General features: G+C 37.5%; 1 protein-coding gene across 1 annotated transcript; it reads right to left on the bottom strand.

Annotated features, from left to right (window-relative positions):
• Positions 1 to 4,086: 4,086 nt before the first annotated feature.
• LOC131632986 (uncharacterized) lies at positions 4,087 to 4,404 on the bottom strand. Its single transcript, XM_058903692.1, has one exon. It carries the CDS (start codon positions 4,402 to 4,404, stop codon positions 4,087 to 4,089), a length of 318 nt encoding a protein of 105 aa, XP_058759675.1.
• Between the last annotated feature and the right edge of the window lie 9,817 nt (positions 4,405 to 14,221).

The following is a 14,221-nucleotide window of genomic DNA, read 5'->3' as shown; positions in this document are numbered from 1 at the left end:
TTCTAACTCAACCCAGAGTTGACGGTTATTTCTAATTGTTCATCTTTCCACCTTCAACCCATAGTCATTATCCAATTACTTTCTCTCAACCCAGAGTTGATCTTCTTTCTTTCCTTCTCAACCCAGAGTTGACCCACTTTTCTTTTTCAACCCAGAGTTGACGTTTATTTCATTTCTAACCCAGAGTTAATTTGTTCAACCTAGAGTTGATGCGATTTTCCTCAGTGGATTTGACACCATTCTTCTCCTATCTCATCAGGCAAATTTTCAGGTTCACTTGGTATTTAATCTTCTTCTACCTCGAATGCTCGAAAGGCTAGCACCAATCTCACTTTCAGGTTTAAGATGATTAAATAGGGGCAGCTGTTGCACCCCAAAATTTGCCCTATATTTTTTTCTATCTGGCTTTTGATTTAAAATACCATTTGCATATCTATTACTCAAACCATCCAGAAAATCATACATTTGCATCATGTGCATTCATAATCAAAGGATCTTAGCAGAGACTTATCTATTATCATATCAAGAATAAAAGGATGTTTGGCATTTGTTCAATTAAAGATCACTTGATCAGATGATTTTCAAACACTCGGGTTTATTTCCCTAGATATTTGGTGATTCTTAGAGATTGAGCTAAAGCCTTTGAAGAATATATAAAGAAGAGGAAAATGCAAAATTCATTTCTTAAAAGTACACGTTACTTTGGAAAAATCAACATAAAAGCCAAGTCAACCGTTTCCATTACAAATATCATCACATCTCCAAACCATATTCATCCATTTCACATTCATGTAGCTATGCATTACCAAAGAAGATAACATAATTTCAAACTTGCAGTGGCAGCCACAAAATCAGTCATTGAGGTCCATAAAAGTCAATTCCTAAGGAAACTTCATACAATTCAGAATCCTTTAAACAGTCAACAAAAAAATATCATGCCATGTACATCCATTTCAAAGTAAGAAAAAAAAATAATACACAAGTTTATACTACATCAGTGTTCCTAATCTCTATTCCAAGTCATACTCTACAAAAGGAAGTGTTTCAGGTCTTCAGCACACCAACTCCTTAATTCTGTAATGCTGCCTCAAGTAACTAGCCACTCCGGACCGAAAAGCTGCAGCCAATTGAACCATAAAACCTGCACCATAGACCAATTCATAATCAGCCAAGCCAATGCAGTTTAAACCATACTAATTTCGTGATTCAAGCTGACAGAAAAAAAAGCCACATTCAAATATCCTAACCTTGTAACATTAACCCACATTCAATAACCCATTTTATAACCTATAACAGAATCCAAACACAGTTTACTAACCCTCAACTGTCAAAACCGATGTAACTAACATAACTGACTAACAGCTATCCTAACAGAAGTTCAACAACCTAGTATTAACCTCTATCCAATTCCAAACCTAACTAACTTTCTATAACTACCTGTAACAGAAATAACCTACCCTTAACTAACTCCCAACTCATTCTTAACAACATAACAGAATCATAACCATTCCTAACCGTTTTGTAACTAACAATTCAGCAGAAAAAACCAAGGAGTTTAACTAACCTTCATAGCTATAAAGTCAGAACCGGGATTCATTCATGAGGCTCCTCCATTTGTCCCGATCTATTCTCTTCACTTTCACCTCATCTTCAATTCTCCATCTTCTCTAACCACCACAACCATTTCTTCACCTCATCTTCATCCTCTCTTCAACTCACCTCCATTGATTCAACAGAGTATCATCTTAATGCTACTTCACCACCTTCAATCTCCATTGGTAACCTGCAGAAAAATCACAATCAGCAAAACGGAAAATCCATCACACAGTATCCGGATTCATCCAATCTCAAGAACTCACCATAATTCTGCCGAACTACGGCGCTCTGATTCCTAAAAAGGATACGTAGGCATTAGGTCGCGGGGCCTAAGCGAGCACAACTATTTATAAACCTTATTTTCCCCGTGTTTCTTTTTCTTTCATTTGCATGCATTCCCTTAGTAATTAAGCTTTAGATTTATACACCCTTTAGATAGAAACAAACATAGGTGGATACCATCGAGTACGATGGGCGTGAGGGGTACTAGTACCTTCCCCTTGCGTAACCGACTTCTTACCCAATCTTTGGTCGCAAGACCTTCTCTTATCCTTTCTTTATTCTAGGTTTTCTGATATTCCTTTCCCTCTTTGGGATAAATATATTGGTGGCGACTCTGTTCACTTTTCGCGTGCGTGCGACAACCCCTTGTTTTGCTGTCTTATTTTTAGCCCATATGTTTTATATTTATTTCCTTTTTTTATTTATTTGTCTTATATTTTGATTGTTTTATATTTGTTTATTTTTCTATTCATGATAAAAATACAAAAAAACATGTCTTTTATTTAGATTTCTTTTATTTTCTCTTATTTCTAAAAATCCTAAAAATATTAGAATAACTTAATATTAGTTTAGCCTTTTAATTTCCCAATATTAGTTAGACTTAGTATAATTTTAGGATTTTAGAATTTCTCTATTTCGTCTTTCCTTTAGTTTTCTTTTTCTTTTCAACTTTTAAAACACTTAATAATTATCAAAAGTGGAGAAGGGTGAGTATCCTTGCATTGGGATTTAATTCACCACTATCCACATTTCCCTTTAAAAATACCCAACATAAAAAACACTTAATTTACTTAATAATTTCAGACTTTAAAAAAGTAGAGAAGGGTGAGTATCCTTGCATTGGGATTTAATTCATCATTATCTACATCAAAAAATACAAACCAATTCTAATTTTCTTTTCTCTTTTAAGAACATGTTAATTTCTTTCCTCGACAATTGTGTAAGTCTCCAAAGGTCGAGCAGCAGTGGAATGCGACGTTTAGCATCGTTCATTTAAAAAACACAAAACATACAAAAATTTGTAAGCCGAACTACGGCTGCTCTGATTCCTTAAAGGGATACGTAGGCATTGGGTCGCGGGGCCCGAACGAGCACATCTTTGTAAATATTTCTTTCTTTTCCCCGTGTTTCTTTTCTCTTCTTTTTTTTTTCGTGCGTTTTCCTTTAGCTTTTAGTTTTAGACTTTTAGATAACACCCATAGATTTAGAATAACAAGAGCGGATCCCGTCGAGTACGACGGACGTGAGGAGTGCTAATCCCTTCTCCTTGCGTAACCGACACCCTTACTCTTTTCTCTGGGTCGTAAGACCTTTTTATTTGTTTTCTCTTATAGGTTTTAGTCGATGTTTTCCTTTCCTGTCTCCTGGGATAAATAAATAATCGATGGAGACTTCATTGATCTTTAATCATCAGTTGATTTCGATCCGGTTGTGACACACAACAACATATTTGCAGCAGCATAAAAATCATGCCCAGTCAACATAGAACAATTTCTCACCAACAATTTATTGATATCAACCAATTTCAAGAAAACAACAATTAATCACAATCACAACAACACAACATTTATACCACATCAAGATAAACAATATTCGACAACGAATCCATTGACAGCAACCAATTGCATCAGTTTCAGAATAGTCACAACAAATAAAACACAAACAAAAACAATTTCATATACCCAATTCCACATACTATTCATCATATACCTTATTGTTGAGTTAGAACCCCATCCTTACATTGGATTGAAGGTTGCTCTATAATTTTGTCCGATCAAATTCCTAGCTTTTGCCCCTTTTGTTTCTCCTCTTCTCGGCACTCTCACGTTCCAATTTTTGTTATGCTAAAACCTAATCTCTTACTGCCACTTTTATATTTCTATGTATTTAACTAACCAATATAATGAGAATACTATTTTTTTGTTATTCTTATTGGGCTTCATTTTTACACCTCCCCATTTTTACTACTTCTAACCATAAAAAGCCCATAGAATTATCCTGTATTATTTCTAATACTTTATCCACAACTTAATCAACTAAATTAATTAACTAACAACTTGACAACTTAAATCAACACTTCACAACTTCGATAATTAAATAAAAAATAATTCAAGAATATTTAATTAAATAATTAATTAAATATCGGGCGTTACAACTCTCCCCCACTTAGAATATTTTCGTCCTCGAAAATTTATCTGAATCAAACAACTAGGAATAGGATTCCTGCATCTTGCTCTCCAACTCCCATGTCATGCTTTCTCCAGCATCTCCTAACCAAACTACTTTCACCAATGCAGTCTCCTTGCCTCTTAGAGTCTTTATTTCACGATCCATGATCCTTATAGGCATCCTCTCTACTGTAAGATTATCATGTACTTGCACGTCATCCATATGAATCACATGAGATGGATCTGAAATATACTTCCGGAGTTGCGACACATGCAACACATCACGCAAATTTGAAAGATTAGGCGGTAAAGCCACTCTATAAGCAACATTTCCAACTCTGTCCGGAATCTGATACATGATCACCCGCTTGAAATGCTCGCCTCACATCGGTCACTGGCGTGACTCTCAAAAATACATGATCACCCGCTTGAAATTCTAAATCCTTCCTTCGCTTGTCATTATAACTTTTCTGTCTACTTTGAGAAGCTTTCATCTTTTCTCAAATTAACTTCGCTTTCTCTGTGGCCTCTCGAACAATATCAGGTCCAAGTAATACACTTTCTCCAAATTCATGCCAACACAACGGAGTTCGACATCTTCGACCATACAACGCTTCAAAAGGTGCCATCCCAATACTAGAATGGTAACTGTTAGTATAAGTGAAGTTTATCAATGGAAGATAAGTATCCCATAAGCCTCCCTGCTCAAGAACACATGCTCTCAACAAATCCTCCAACGAATGAATAGTCCTCTCCATCTGACCATCCATCTGAAGGTGATACGCTCAACTCAACCTCAACTTAGAACCCAACGCCTCTTGAAAACTCTTCCAAAAATCAGAAGTAAATCTTAGATATCTATCTGAAACAATACACAAAGGAACGCCATGCAACTAAACAATCACATTGGTATAGATCTTCGATAACTTTGATACTGGATAAGTGATGTTAATAGGAATAAAATGAGCCAACTTAGTAAGCATATCAACAATCACCCAAATCGAATCATGTCCTCTTGAAGTATTAGGAAATCCCATCACAGAGTCCATTGAAATGCTATCCCATTTACATTATGGAACTTCTAACGGTTGCATAAACTCTACAGGCTTCTGATGTTCAACTTTCGACTTCTAACAAGTTAAACATGCATACACAAAACGCGCTACATCATGCTTCATCCCAGACCACCAAAACAAATTCTTCAAATCTTGATACATTTTAGTAGCTCCTGGATGAATGCTCAAATTGCTTCCATGACTTTCCTCAAGAATCACCTTCTTCATCTCCGCATCATCATGAATACAAATCCGATTACGGAATCTCAACACACCTTGTGCATCTATTTTGAAATCATTATTCTCAGACTGATCGACCCCAACCATCGAATTTACCAATTTCACATCTAACTTCTGAGCTTCTCTAATACTGTCTAGAAAATCATTATTAATCTTCAACATACCCAACATAACGCTTTGCGGTGTCACCTCACAAACCAAACACATATCTCTGAACTGCTCAATCATATCCAACTCCTTAACCATCATTACCGACATATGCAAAGTCTTTCGGCTTAAAGAATGAGCCACAACATTAGCTTTACCTAGATGATAATTCAAACCGAAATCATGATCTTTTAACAACTCCAACCATCTTCGTTGTCTCATATTCAATTCCTTCCGATCAAATAAATACTTTAAAATCTTATGGTCACTAAATACTTCAAATCTAGAACCATAAAGATAATGTCTCCAAATCTTCAATACAAAAACAACTACAGCCAGCTCTAAATCATGCGTAGGATAGTTCTTTTCATGAGTTCTCAACTGTCTTGATGCATAAGCAACCACCTTGTCATTCTGCATAAGTGCACCTCCTAAAACCATTTTAGAAGAATCACAATACACCATAAAAGATTCTCTCAGATTAGGTAATGTCAAAATCGGAGCCGACGTCAACCTCCTCTTCAATTCTGTAAAACTTTCTTCACATTGAATGTCCCATTCAAAAGCTTTACCCTTATAAGTCAACTTAGTTAAAAGAAGTGCAACTTATAAAAAACTTCGATAAACCTTCTGTAATAACCGGCTAATTCCAAAAAGCTTCTAATCTCGGTAGCCGACTTTGGAGTATCCCATTGCAACACAATATCTACTTTAGATGGATCTATAGAAATGCCAGTACCTGAAATAGCATGACCAAGAAAACTCAATTCCTTTAGCCAAAATTCACATTTGGACAACTTTGCATATAACTTCTTCTCTTTCAAAACCTGCAATACTAATCTCAAATGTTCAGCATGCTCTTCTTTCAATTTAGAGTAAATCAAGATGTCATCAATAAACACCACTACAAACCGATCCAGATAATCATGAAAGATATAGCTCATGTATTCCATGAATACTCCCAACGCATTAGTAACACCGAAAGGCATCACCGAATACTCATAATGTTCATATCGCATTCTAAAAGCCGTCTTCTGCATATCTTCATCTTTCACTTTAATCTGATGATACCCGACCTTAAATTAATCTTACTAAAGACACGAGCACACACCAATTGATCCATCAAGTCATCTATTCTTGGAAGTGGATACTTGTTCTTAATTTTTACTTTATTCAATTGTCTATAATCAATACAAAGTCTCATGCTTCTATCTTTCTTATTTACTCGCAACACTGGAGCTCTCCACGGTGATACAATTGGCCTTACAAACTTCTTCTCAAGTAAATCCTCCAATTGCTTCTTCAATTCTGACAATTTAGACGCAGACATCCTGTATGGTGCCATAGACACAGGTCTGGTACCAAGTACAAGATCAATAGTAAATTCAACTTCTCTTTCTGGCGGTTCATCAAGAATTCCATCAGGGAAAACTTAAGGAAATTCTCGCACCACCTTTAACTCATCAATTATAGCTTTATTCTCCATAGACAACGATGCCATCAATGAGAACACCTGAACTTCTTCTTTCATTAACAGTCGCAACTGTTTAGTAGACAACAAATCGACTCCCTCCTCTTCAGGAGTGGAAAACCTCACCGACTTATCATAACAATGAATATGAACATGGTTATGCTCTAACCAGTTCATACCTAAGATCACACCCAACCTTCTTAACGGAAAACAAACTAAATCAACAACAAAGTCTCTATCGAAGATCTACATAGGACACTTTAAACACAAAAGGGAAGTAGTCACCGATCCCTTAGCTGGAAGATTGACGACCATCTCTCCATTCATAAAAGACCTAGCAAGATTCAATCTTTCAACACAATCAGCAACAATAAAGCAATGAGTACCACCAGTATCAATAATAGTGATTAAAGGAGTACTATTAATGAAACATGTACCTTTGATAACTCTATCCTCATTTCCTATCTGAGTCCCAGCCAAAGCGAAAACCTTTCCACCAGCTCGTGCCTGCTTCAATTTCTGACATTGACTACCAGTGTGTCCCTCTTCACCACAGTTGAAACAAACCATCTCCTTATGCTTGCACTCAGATATTGCATGCCCGGTCTTACCACAACAAAAACACCTCTTCACCTCAACACTACACACGGTACTCTTATGACTAGGTTTCCCATATTTGAAGCACACAATACCAGCAAGAGCATCTCCTCCACTAGTTCTCTTGCCCTCAGCAACTTTATGTTTACCTTTCCCAGCTGGAGCATCATAAGGCTTGTCACGGTTCTTTTGTTTCTTACCTCTCCTCTCATTGACAACCTTATAATGAGCATTATTGTCCTCCTCATAGATCCAGTAACTATAAACCAAATCAGCAAAGACACAGATCTTCTGATATCCAACTGCCTTCTTGATCTCAGAGCGCAGTCCATTCTCAAACTTGATGCACTTTGAAAATTCCACAGTCGCCTCGCTATAGTGCAGATAAAACTTGGCCAGCTCAACAAACTTCACAACATACTCAGTAACCGACTGATTCCCCTGCTTCAGTTCGAGAAACTCAAGTTTCTTTTTTCTCCAAACATCTTCAGGATAATACTTCCTCATGAACTCCCTGTTTACCAGTGATTTCTGACAAACAACCGCTAGTCTTCCAAACAATATATCTTTGGTAACTCACAGGATCGACTAGATTAATCCTAAGACATGTGTCTCGAATGCTAGGGTTCTTATAATCTGACTCATTGTTTTGATCTTATATTTAAATGATTAAGTTTATGTATGATGATGAATGATTTTACAATGACTAGGGTTCGATAATGAACCATAAAATAAAGAAGTATAAAGACTTTAACAAAATCTATAAATTTCCTATGAAAGTAAAAGAATATAACATTAAGGTAAAGGATTTCGAAAGTAAGGATGATAAAGCGAAATGTAAATTTGACTGGAAACTAAATGATGATAAAATAATGTAAAGTAACTTTTGTTTATATAAAGGCAATAAATTGACTTCGAATAAAATAAACAAGGTGTTCTTTCACATACATTTGTTCAGCAAAGACTCGTTTCTCTAAAGCTGGTACTTTGAGTATATTTAGTGAATTTTTTGTATATCCATTTGAACATACTAAATCTAAACATTTAGACTCCTATTTATACTAAATCGACCCTAATGGTCCCTACATAGATGACTGCCACGTTTGTAGCCTTAAACGTTGCCTCCTTGAAATGTTTCCACGCGTTCGCCTAATTACACATTCCCATTTGCATTTCAAATATTTCCCGCTCAATGCTTCGAGTTTGGCGAACGCTGTTGTTGAAAGTGTTCTTGTAAATATTTCAAGGATTCTTCTAAGTTTATATTACAACATAAGTATCATTCCTTTCGAAGACTATCTGCACGAAATAACCTCTTTCAAACCGATTTCCATGGCATTTCGAATACACAACTTCAAATTATCTAGCTTCAAAATCGAAATCTCCAGCTAATAAATTGCCCCGAATAAATGTTCGTTTCGAATCATCTATATAAATGGACATTTTTTGTCTTATAGATTTCGATGATCTTGACCTACCAGTTTCCTCGAGACTTTGTAATTGACGCCATAGTCATCATGACTTCTTCAAACAACTTATCATTTTCCAAAACGTCTCTTCAGAACGTGCGTTCCCATGTTTCATCATTGCTCCTATTAAGTAGGAGTAATGCTTAGGCTGCATAACCGCCTTATTTTCCAATTGTCATCAAACACGTGTCCCATTAATTATCTCTCCAAATATTTATCAAATCTAAAAGGTTTTCCACTCACCTCTCTTATAAATAGAAGTGCTTCAATATTTTAAAACTTCTCTCAAACCTTCAGCGCTGAACACCCTCTTCTATTCATCTTCCCCAAATTTTCTAACCAATTTTTCTGATTCTTCAACAAAACTTCATCCAACAATGGCTTCTCCCGATCAAATACTCAAACAAAAATAGATAATGGACGCCACCGAACCTATTTTGAAGATCAAGAAGCCAACGCAAATAGAGAATCGAGATTATATACTAGAACCACCATATCTTGAAGAAAAGCATAGAATATATGCATCTCAGGTACTGATTCCTCTTGAAATTTTAGAAAAAACTTATGCGTACATGGGTCCACTTCTTGGCCCAAATGCAGAATTGAAACGTATCTTCTTTCCCATTTATTATAAGTGTAGGCCTTTAGTTAGTAGAAATCAAGTAGATGAAAAGGGAAATCCCGTACTTGCTGGTAATAGGATAGATGACAAAGAAAATCCTAAGTTAGTTGAAACAGAGGAAGTTCCTCTACCTCAAGATACGTTTTCGACGGAAGCTTTAATAGCTCAAGAAAAAACCCGGTTGGATTACATGACTAACACTCTTAAAGTGTTCAGAGCTATCCCTTTAGCGAAAGACCCTGAACCTTACTTCTCTTGGATAGAGAAGATAGAAAAGAAGAAATCCCAATTCTGGAAAGAATTAGGGATTTATGACTTAATCCAATTATCGAAAACTGGACTCGAATACAATCAGGCTATGCTAATAGCTTCGTTATGTTTCTGGGACACAACTCATAATACTTTCCATTTACCTTGCGGAATGGTGACTCCCACACTCTTCGACGTGGCTGCCATCGCTGGACTTCACCCCCTTGGAGAGGACTTCGATCCTAGCATCATGGACATTGATACTATCCAGTTTGACGAAAGCAAAACCACTTATACTGTATATATTGCGAAGCACCACGTTATAAACAACAAAGAAGTTTCTGACAAAGAACACATTGCCTTCTTGGCACTCTGGTTGTCAAGATGTGTTTTCTGTTCGAGATCATTGCAATTGGCGAAAAGATATTTGGCTATGGCGAATCAACTGAACTCTGCGAAAAAGTTGAATCTGGCCCAATTAATTCTCGTGTATCTCTATGAAGTACTGGGCGAATCTATAGAGTACTTGAAAGATCAACAGGCTGACAAATCAATTCTTTTCGCTGGTCCTTTTTGGCTGCTCTAACTGTGGTTAAATGCCACATTCGAGACCTTTTTGCCAAAGAAAGGCATTGTTGACGAAGAAGTACCTGCCATCAAGGAAAGAACACTCGAAGGGACTAGACTTGCTCAATTGACCCCTGTGGAAGAATCTGGAGTATTGCCACAAACCTTTCGAGCTTTCATGATGATGTTTGCAAAATGCTACCAGTTTACCCTTTCAATGACACCTTTTGTTGAAAGAAAAGTAGGTCCTGAATGGTTTACTCGAGAGTTCCCAGTTTCTTTATTAGAACATCAGGTTGAGTCTCAAGCTATCTGGGAAGCTTTCTTAACCCCTAAATTATTAGTTCATAGGTTGAGGAACTCAAAGAACCACTATGGACTATTGGGTTATCAGCCCAACCTGGTTGCAAGACAATTTGGCTTAGTACAGATTACACCTTCGACCATGTATGCGAAGAAAAATCAACGTCTTCCAACCATGTTTTCTACTGAAGAAGGTTTCGAACTCTAGACCGCCAGATATATTGGAACCACTTCCTATACTCCATTCAAATTTAAACCTGGTTTCTATTGTACCATGGAATTCACGAAGTGGTGGACTAATTATTACAACAAGGAAATTTTTGATGTCCCTGCCCTTTCGAAGGAACTGACTTCATCCTTTGCTCTTATACAGGAGCGCTTCAAAAAAGGTACTTCGACGCACATCAAAGAGATTCAAGCGTTCCAGAAGTATTTTGAAGCGGTCTATTTTCCAGGTAGAACCATTCATGAGGCAGCATTTATGTTACACAAAAAGATTTCTAAAAATTTGGAGAGTCTGAAACTGCCTACGTATGTTCTACCTGAACAAAGTTATAAGACGACTTTCAACATGTACCCTCCAAAATTCCCTCGACTTCCTAGTGCTGATTTTGGCGTGGCTTTCAGCCCTCCATTTCAAGACTGGTTCGCTTGTGAAGATGTTATAAAACAACTTCGCAAAGAGTCTAAAAAGTATGCCCAGAGAGTGGTTCCGACTAAGTATACCTTGGAAAATTTCAATGGACATCTTCATATTGGCCTAGAACACGTTCGTGTTCTGACTCCGATGCTCGAAGGTGTGGAACACGCGAATCTTTCAGTTATGCACATTTATTGTTCTTTAGATTTAACGTCTTTACTTACATGTTTTCTTTCTCAATTTTTTTAAATCTATTTACAATTGTATCTCGAAAGCAAGTCATCAAAGACGCTGCTGCAAAAAGATCCACAACTGCTTCGAAAGGGAAGAAGTCCAGAGAAGATACTAATACCAGTAAATCAAAACCTGTGGTAAGTATTCTTTAGAGGTTTTCAGTAAGAGCCTGACATTTCTCCTTTTATCTATTTGCAGAATACTCGAAAACCTCCCCCAACTCCGAAAAGGAAAGCTACCACAACCAATATTCGAATCGAATCTGATCTTGAAGACGAATCTCCTCCACACACCAAATTCATCAGACAGAAAAAGACCAAAATCATCCTTCCTCGGGCAAAAGAAAAGACCTCTAGGATCTCAAAGCCTGAAGCTTCGGATAATCAAAGAGCGACTGAGGAACAACCTACAAAGGCTGCTGGGACTGAGAGCCACAATTAGAGCCCAGATAATGCTTCTCCTAAGGTAAATAGTGCTTTTCTATTCGCATGATATTCCCTGACTTTCATTATGTTCATATCTCTTATTATTTACCTGTACAGGATGATGCCATTGGCACTGCCACTTCAACCTTATAACCTGACAAACCTGCTAGGCTGAATTCTCAATCACTCCCTGATGCACTTGTCAAGGGACCTCTCGAAGGGTCAAACAGCGAACCAGGTGATCTTGCTTTTACCATTCCCGTGAAGGAGAAAGCGCCTTCGACCAAATCAACTTCACTACAACTTACAGATTCTAATACTGAAAGTGACGACATGTTCGATCATGATATGCGAGCGGAGCCTCTTCAACAAATACTCCCTGAAAACTCTTCACCAGAGATTCCTCTTCATGATCAAGACATCGCCATGGAGGGTGACATTGCTTTGTCACAAAATGACGAAGCTAGCGAGGAATCCAAAGGTGAAGAGGAGGAAGAAATTATGGTCGAAGATGGACCTTCTAATGAAGCTATAAGCAAACCAAAGGAGATGGGGAGTCTGTATCAGCCTTTTGGAATAATTGTACAACCAACAACCACTTCGACTAATACTCCTAAGATCCCATCACAGACTGAAATAGACGAACTCAAGGTCACGAATCCTGCTGGTTATCTTAAAGCGATGCTCAATGCAAGAAGTGATTCGTCTGAAAGAGATGGGGCCTCTTCAACTACTTCAGGAGGAAAAGCTAAAGAGCCAACCAGCCAGAGCCTTCTTCGACAAATTAAGCAAAAGGTCTTCGAGATTGACTTCATCTAAGCTGTGAATGACAATGTCAACATCTGCTACGACCTTAAAAGCTTATTGAAGAAAGTAGATGTGTTGAGCGTTTCCAACGAAGTTTCTCAAATACTAATCTCCGTGGGCTTCCTGGTTGATCAACTTCAATCAGACCAACTTCAAAAACAAGATCTCTCAAATAAACTTGCTGGGAAAGAAACTGAACGAGCTTCGTCTTGGACTGCTGCTGATGCTTCTAACGCTCGAATTGAAGCCATGGAGGCCCAACATTCGAAGTATCAAGAAGAGTATAACACTTGTGAAGGAAACATTAAAGCCTGGAAGCAAGAAATATCTTTACTACAGCAGAAGATACAGACAGCGAAGGATCGTCAGGACAAAATCCGCAAGCTCGACCGCCAGGACTTGACTGCCAAAATTCAAACTGGCATTCAACACCTGTGAAGAATCTTGCATCTTTCGACCAGTGAAGACTGATCCTTGATCCGTTGTTATAGTCTCTAAGATTCCAAACCTGTATAGTATTTGTCTTTGGATAAACTCAATGAGTGCTTCCAGATCCACATTTACTAAAGGTATTGCTTCGACCCATTTAGTAAAATAATCAATTCCCACAAGGATGTATCTCTGACCCTTGGATGAGGTGGGTCGAATTTCTCCAATGAGGTCCAATGCCCATCCTCTAAAAGGCCATGGTTTGATAATCGAATGGAGTTCACTCATAGGAGCATGTTGAATCCCTGCATGTATCTAACATTTTTGGCAACCTTCAGCGAAGTCTATGCAATCTTTCAACATAGTGGGCCAGTACATTCCATATCTGACCAGCAACCATTTCATTTTGTGGCCTGCTTGATGTATTCCACATGCCCCACTATTGACATTCGACAATGCTAGATATGCCTCATTTTCTCCTAAAATTTTTAACAGAATACCTTCGGGAGACTTTTTGAACAATTCGTTTCCCATAAGAATGTAAGACAAGGCTCTGTACTTAATATTCCTTTCTGTATCTATCGAAAGATTTTTCAGATAGTTGACGATTGGAATTCTCCAATCGATATCTATTAAAGTATCAATGGCTAGCACTTTGAACTCTTCTTTGTTTTCATATCCTAACTGCGTATTTTCTAAATCTCTTGGAGATAGTCTCGTAGCCATCGCTTTTCCTCTAACCTCGACTAATTCCTCCAGTTTCTCTTTCGAGATCCTATAACCCGAAGCTATTTGTGCCAAGTCATTTTCTTCTTGATTTTTTATTCTTGGTGATTCCTTATAATCATCCTCAATGTTGGCACGCCATGTGTTTGACAGAATGCTTACGCGTGACCTGGATTTGTGCCCAGCAATATGAC

This window comes from Vicia villosa, unplaced genomic scaffold, assembly GCF_029867415.1.
Source record: "Vicia villosa cultivar HV-30 ecotype Madison, WI unplaced genomic scaffold, Vvil1.0 ctg.001059F_1_1, whole genome shotgun sequence".
Taxonomy (NCBI): Eukaryota; Viridiplantae; Streptophyta; class Magnoliopsida; order Fabales; family Fabaceae; genus Vicia; species Vicia villosa.
Note: the sequence above shows the minus strand (reverse complement) of the source record. Positions and strands in the feature narration are given on the sequence as shown.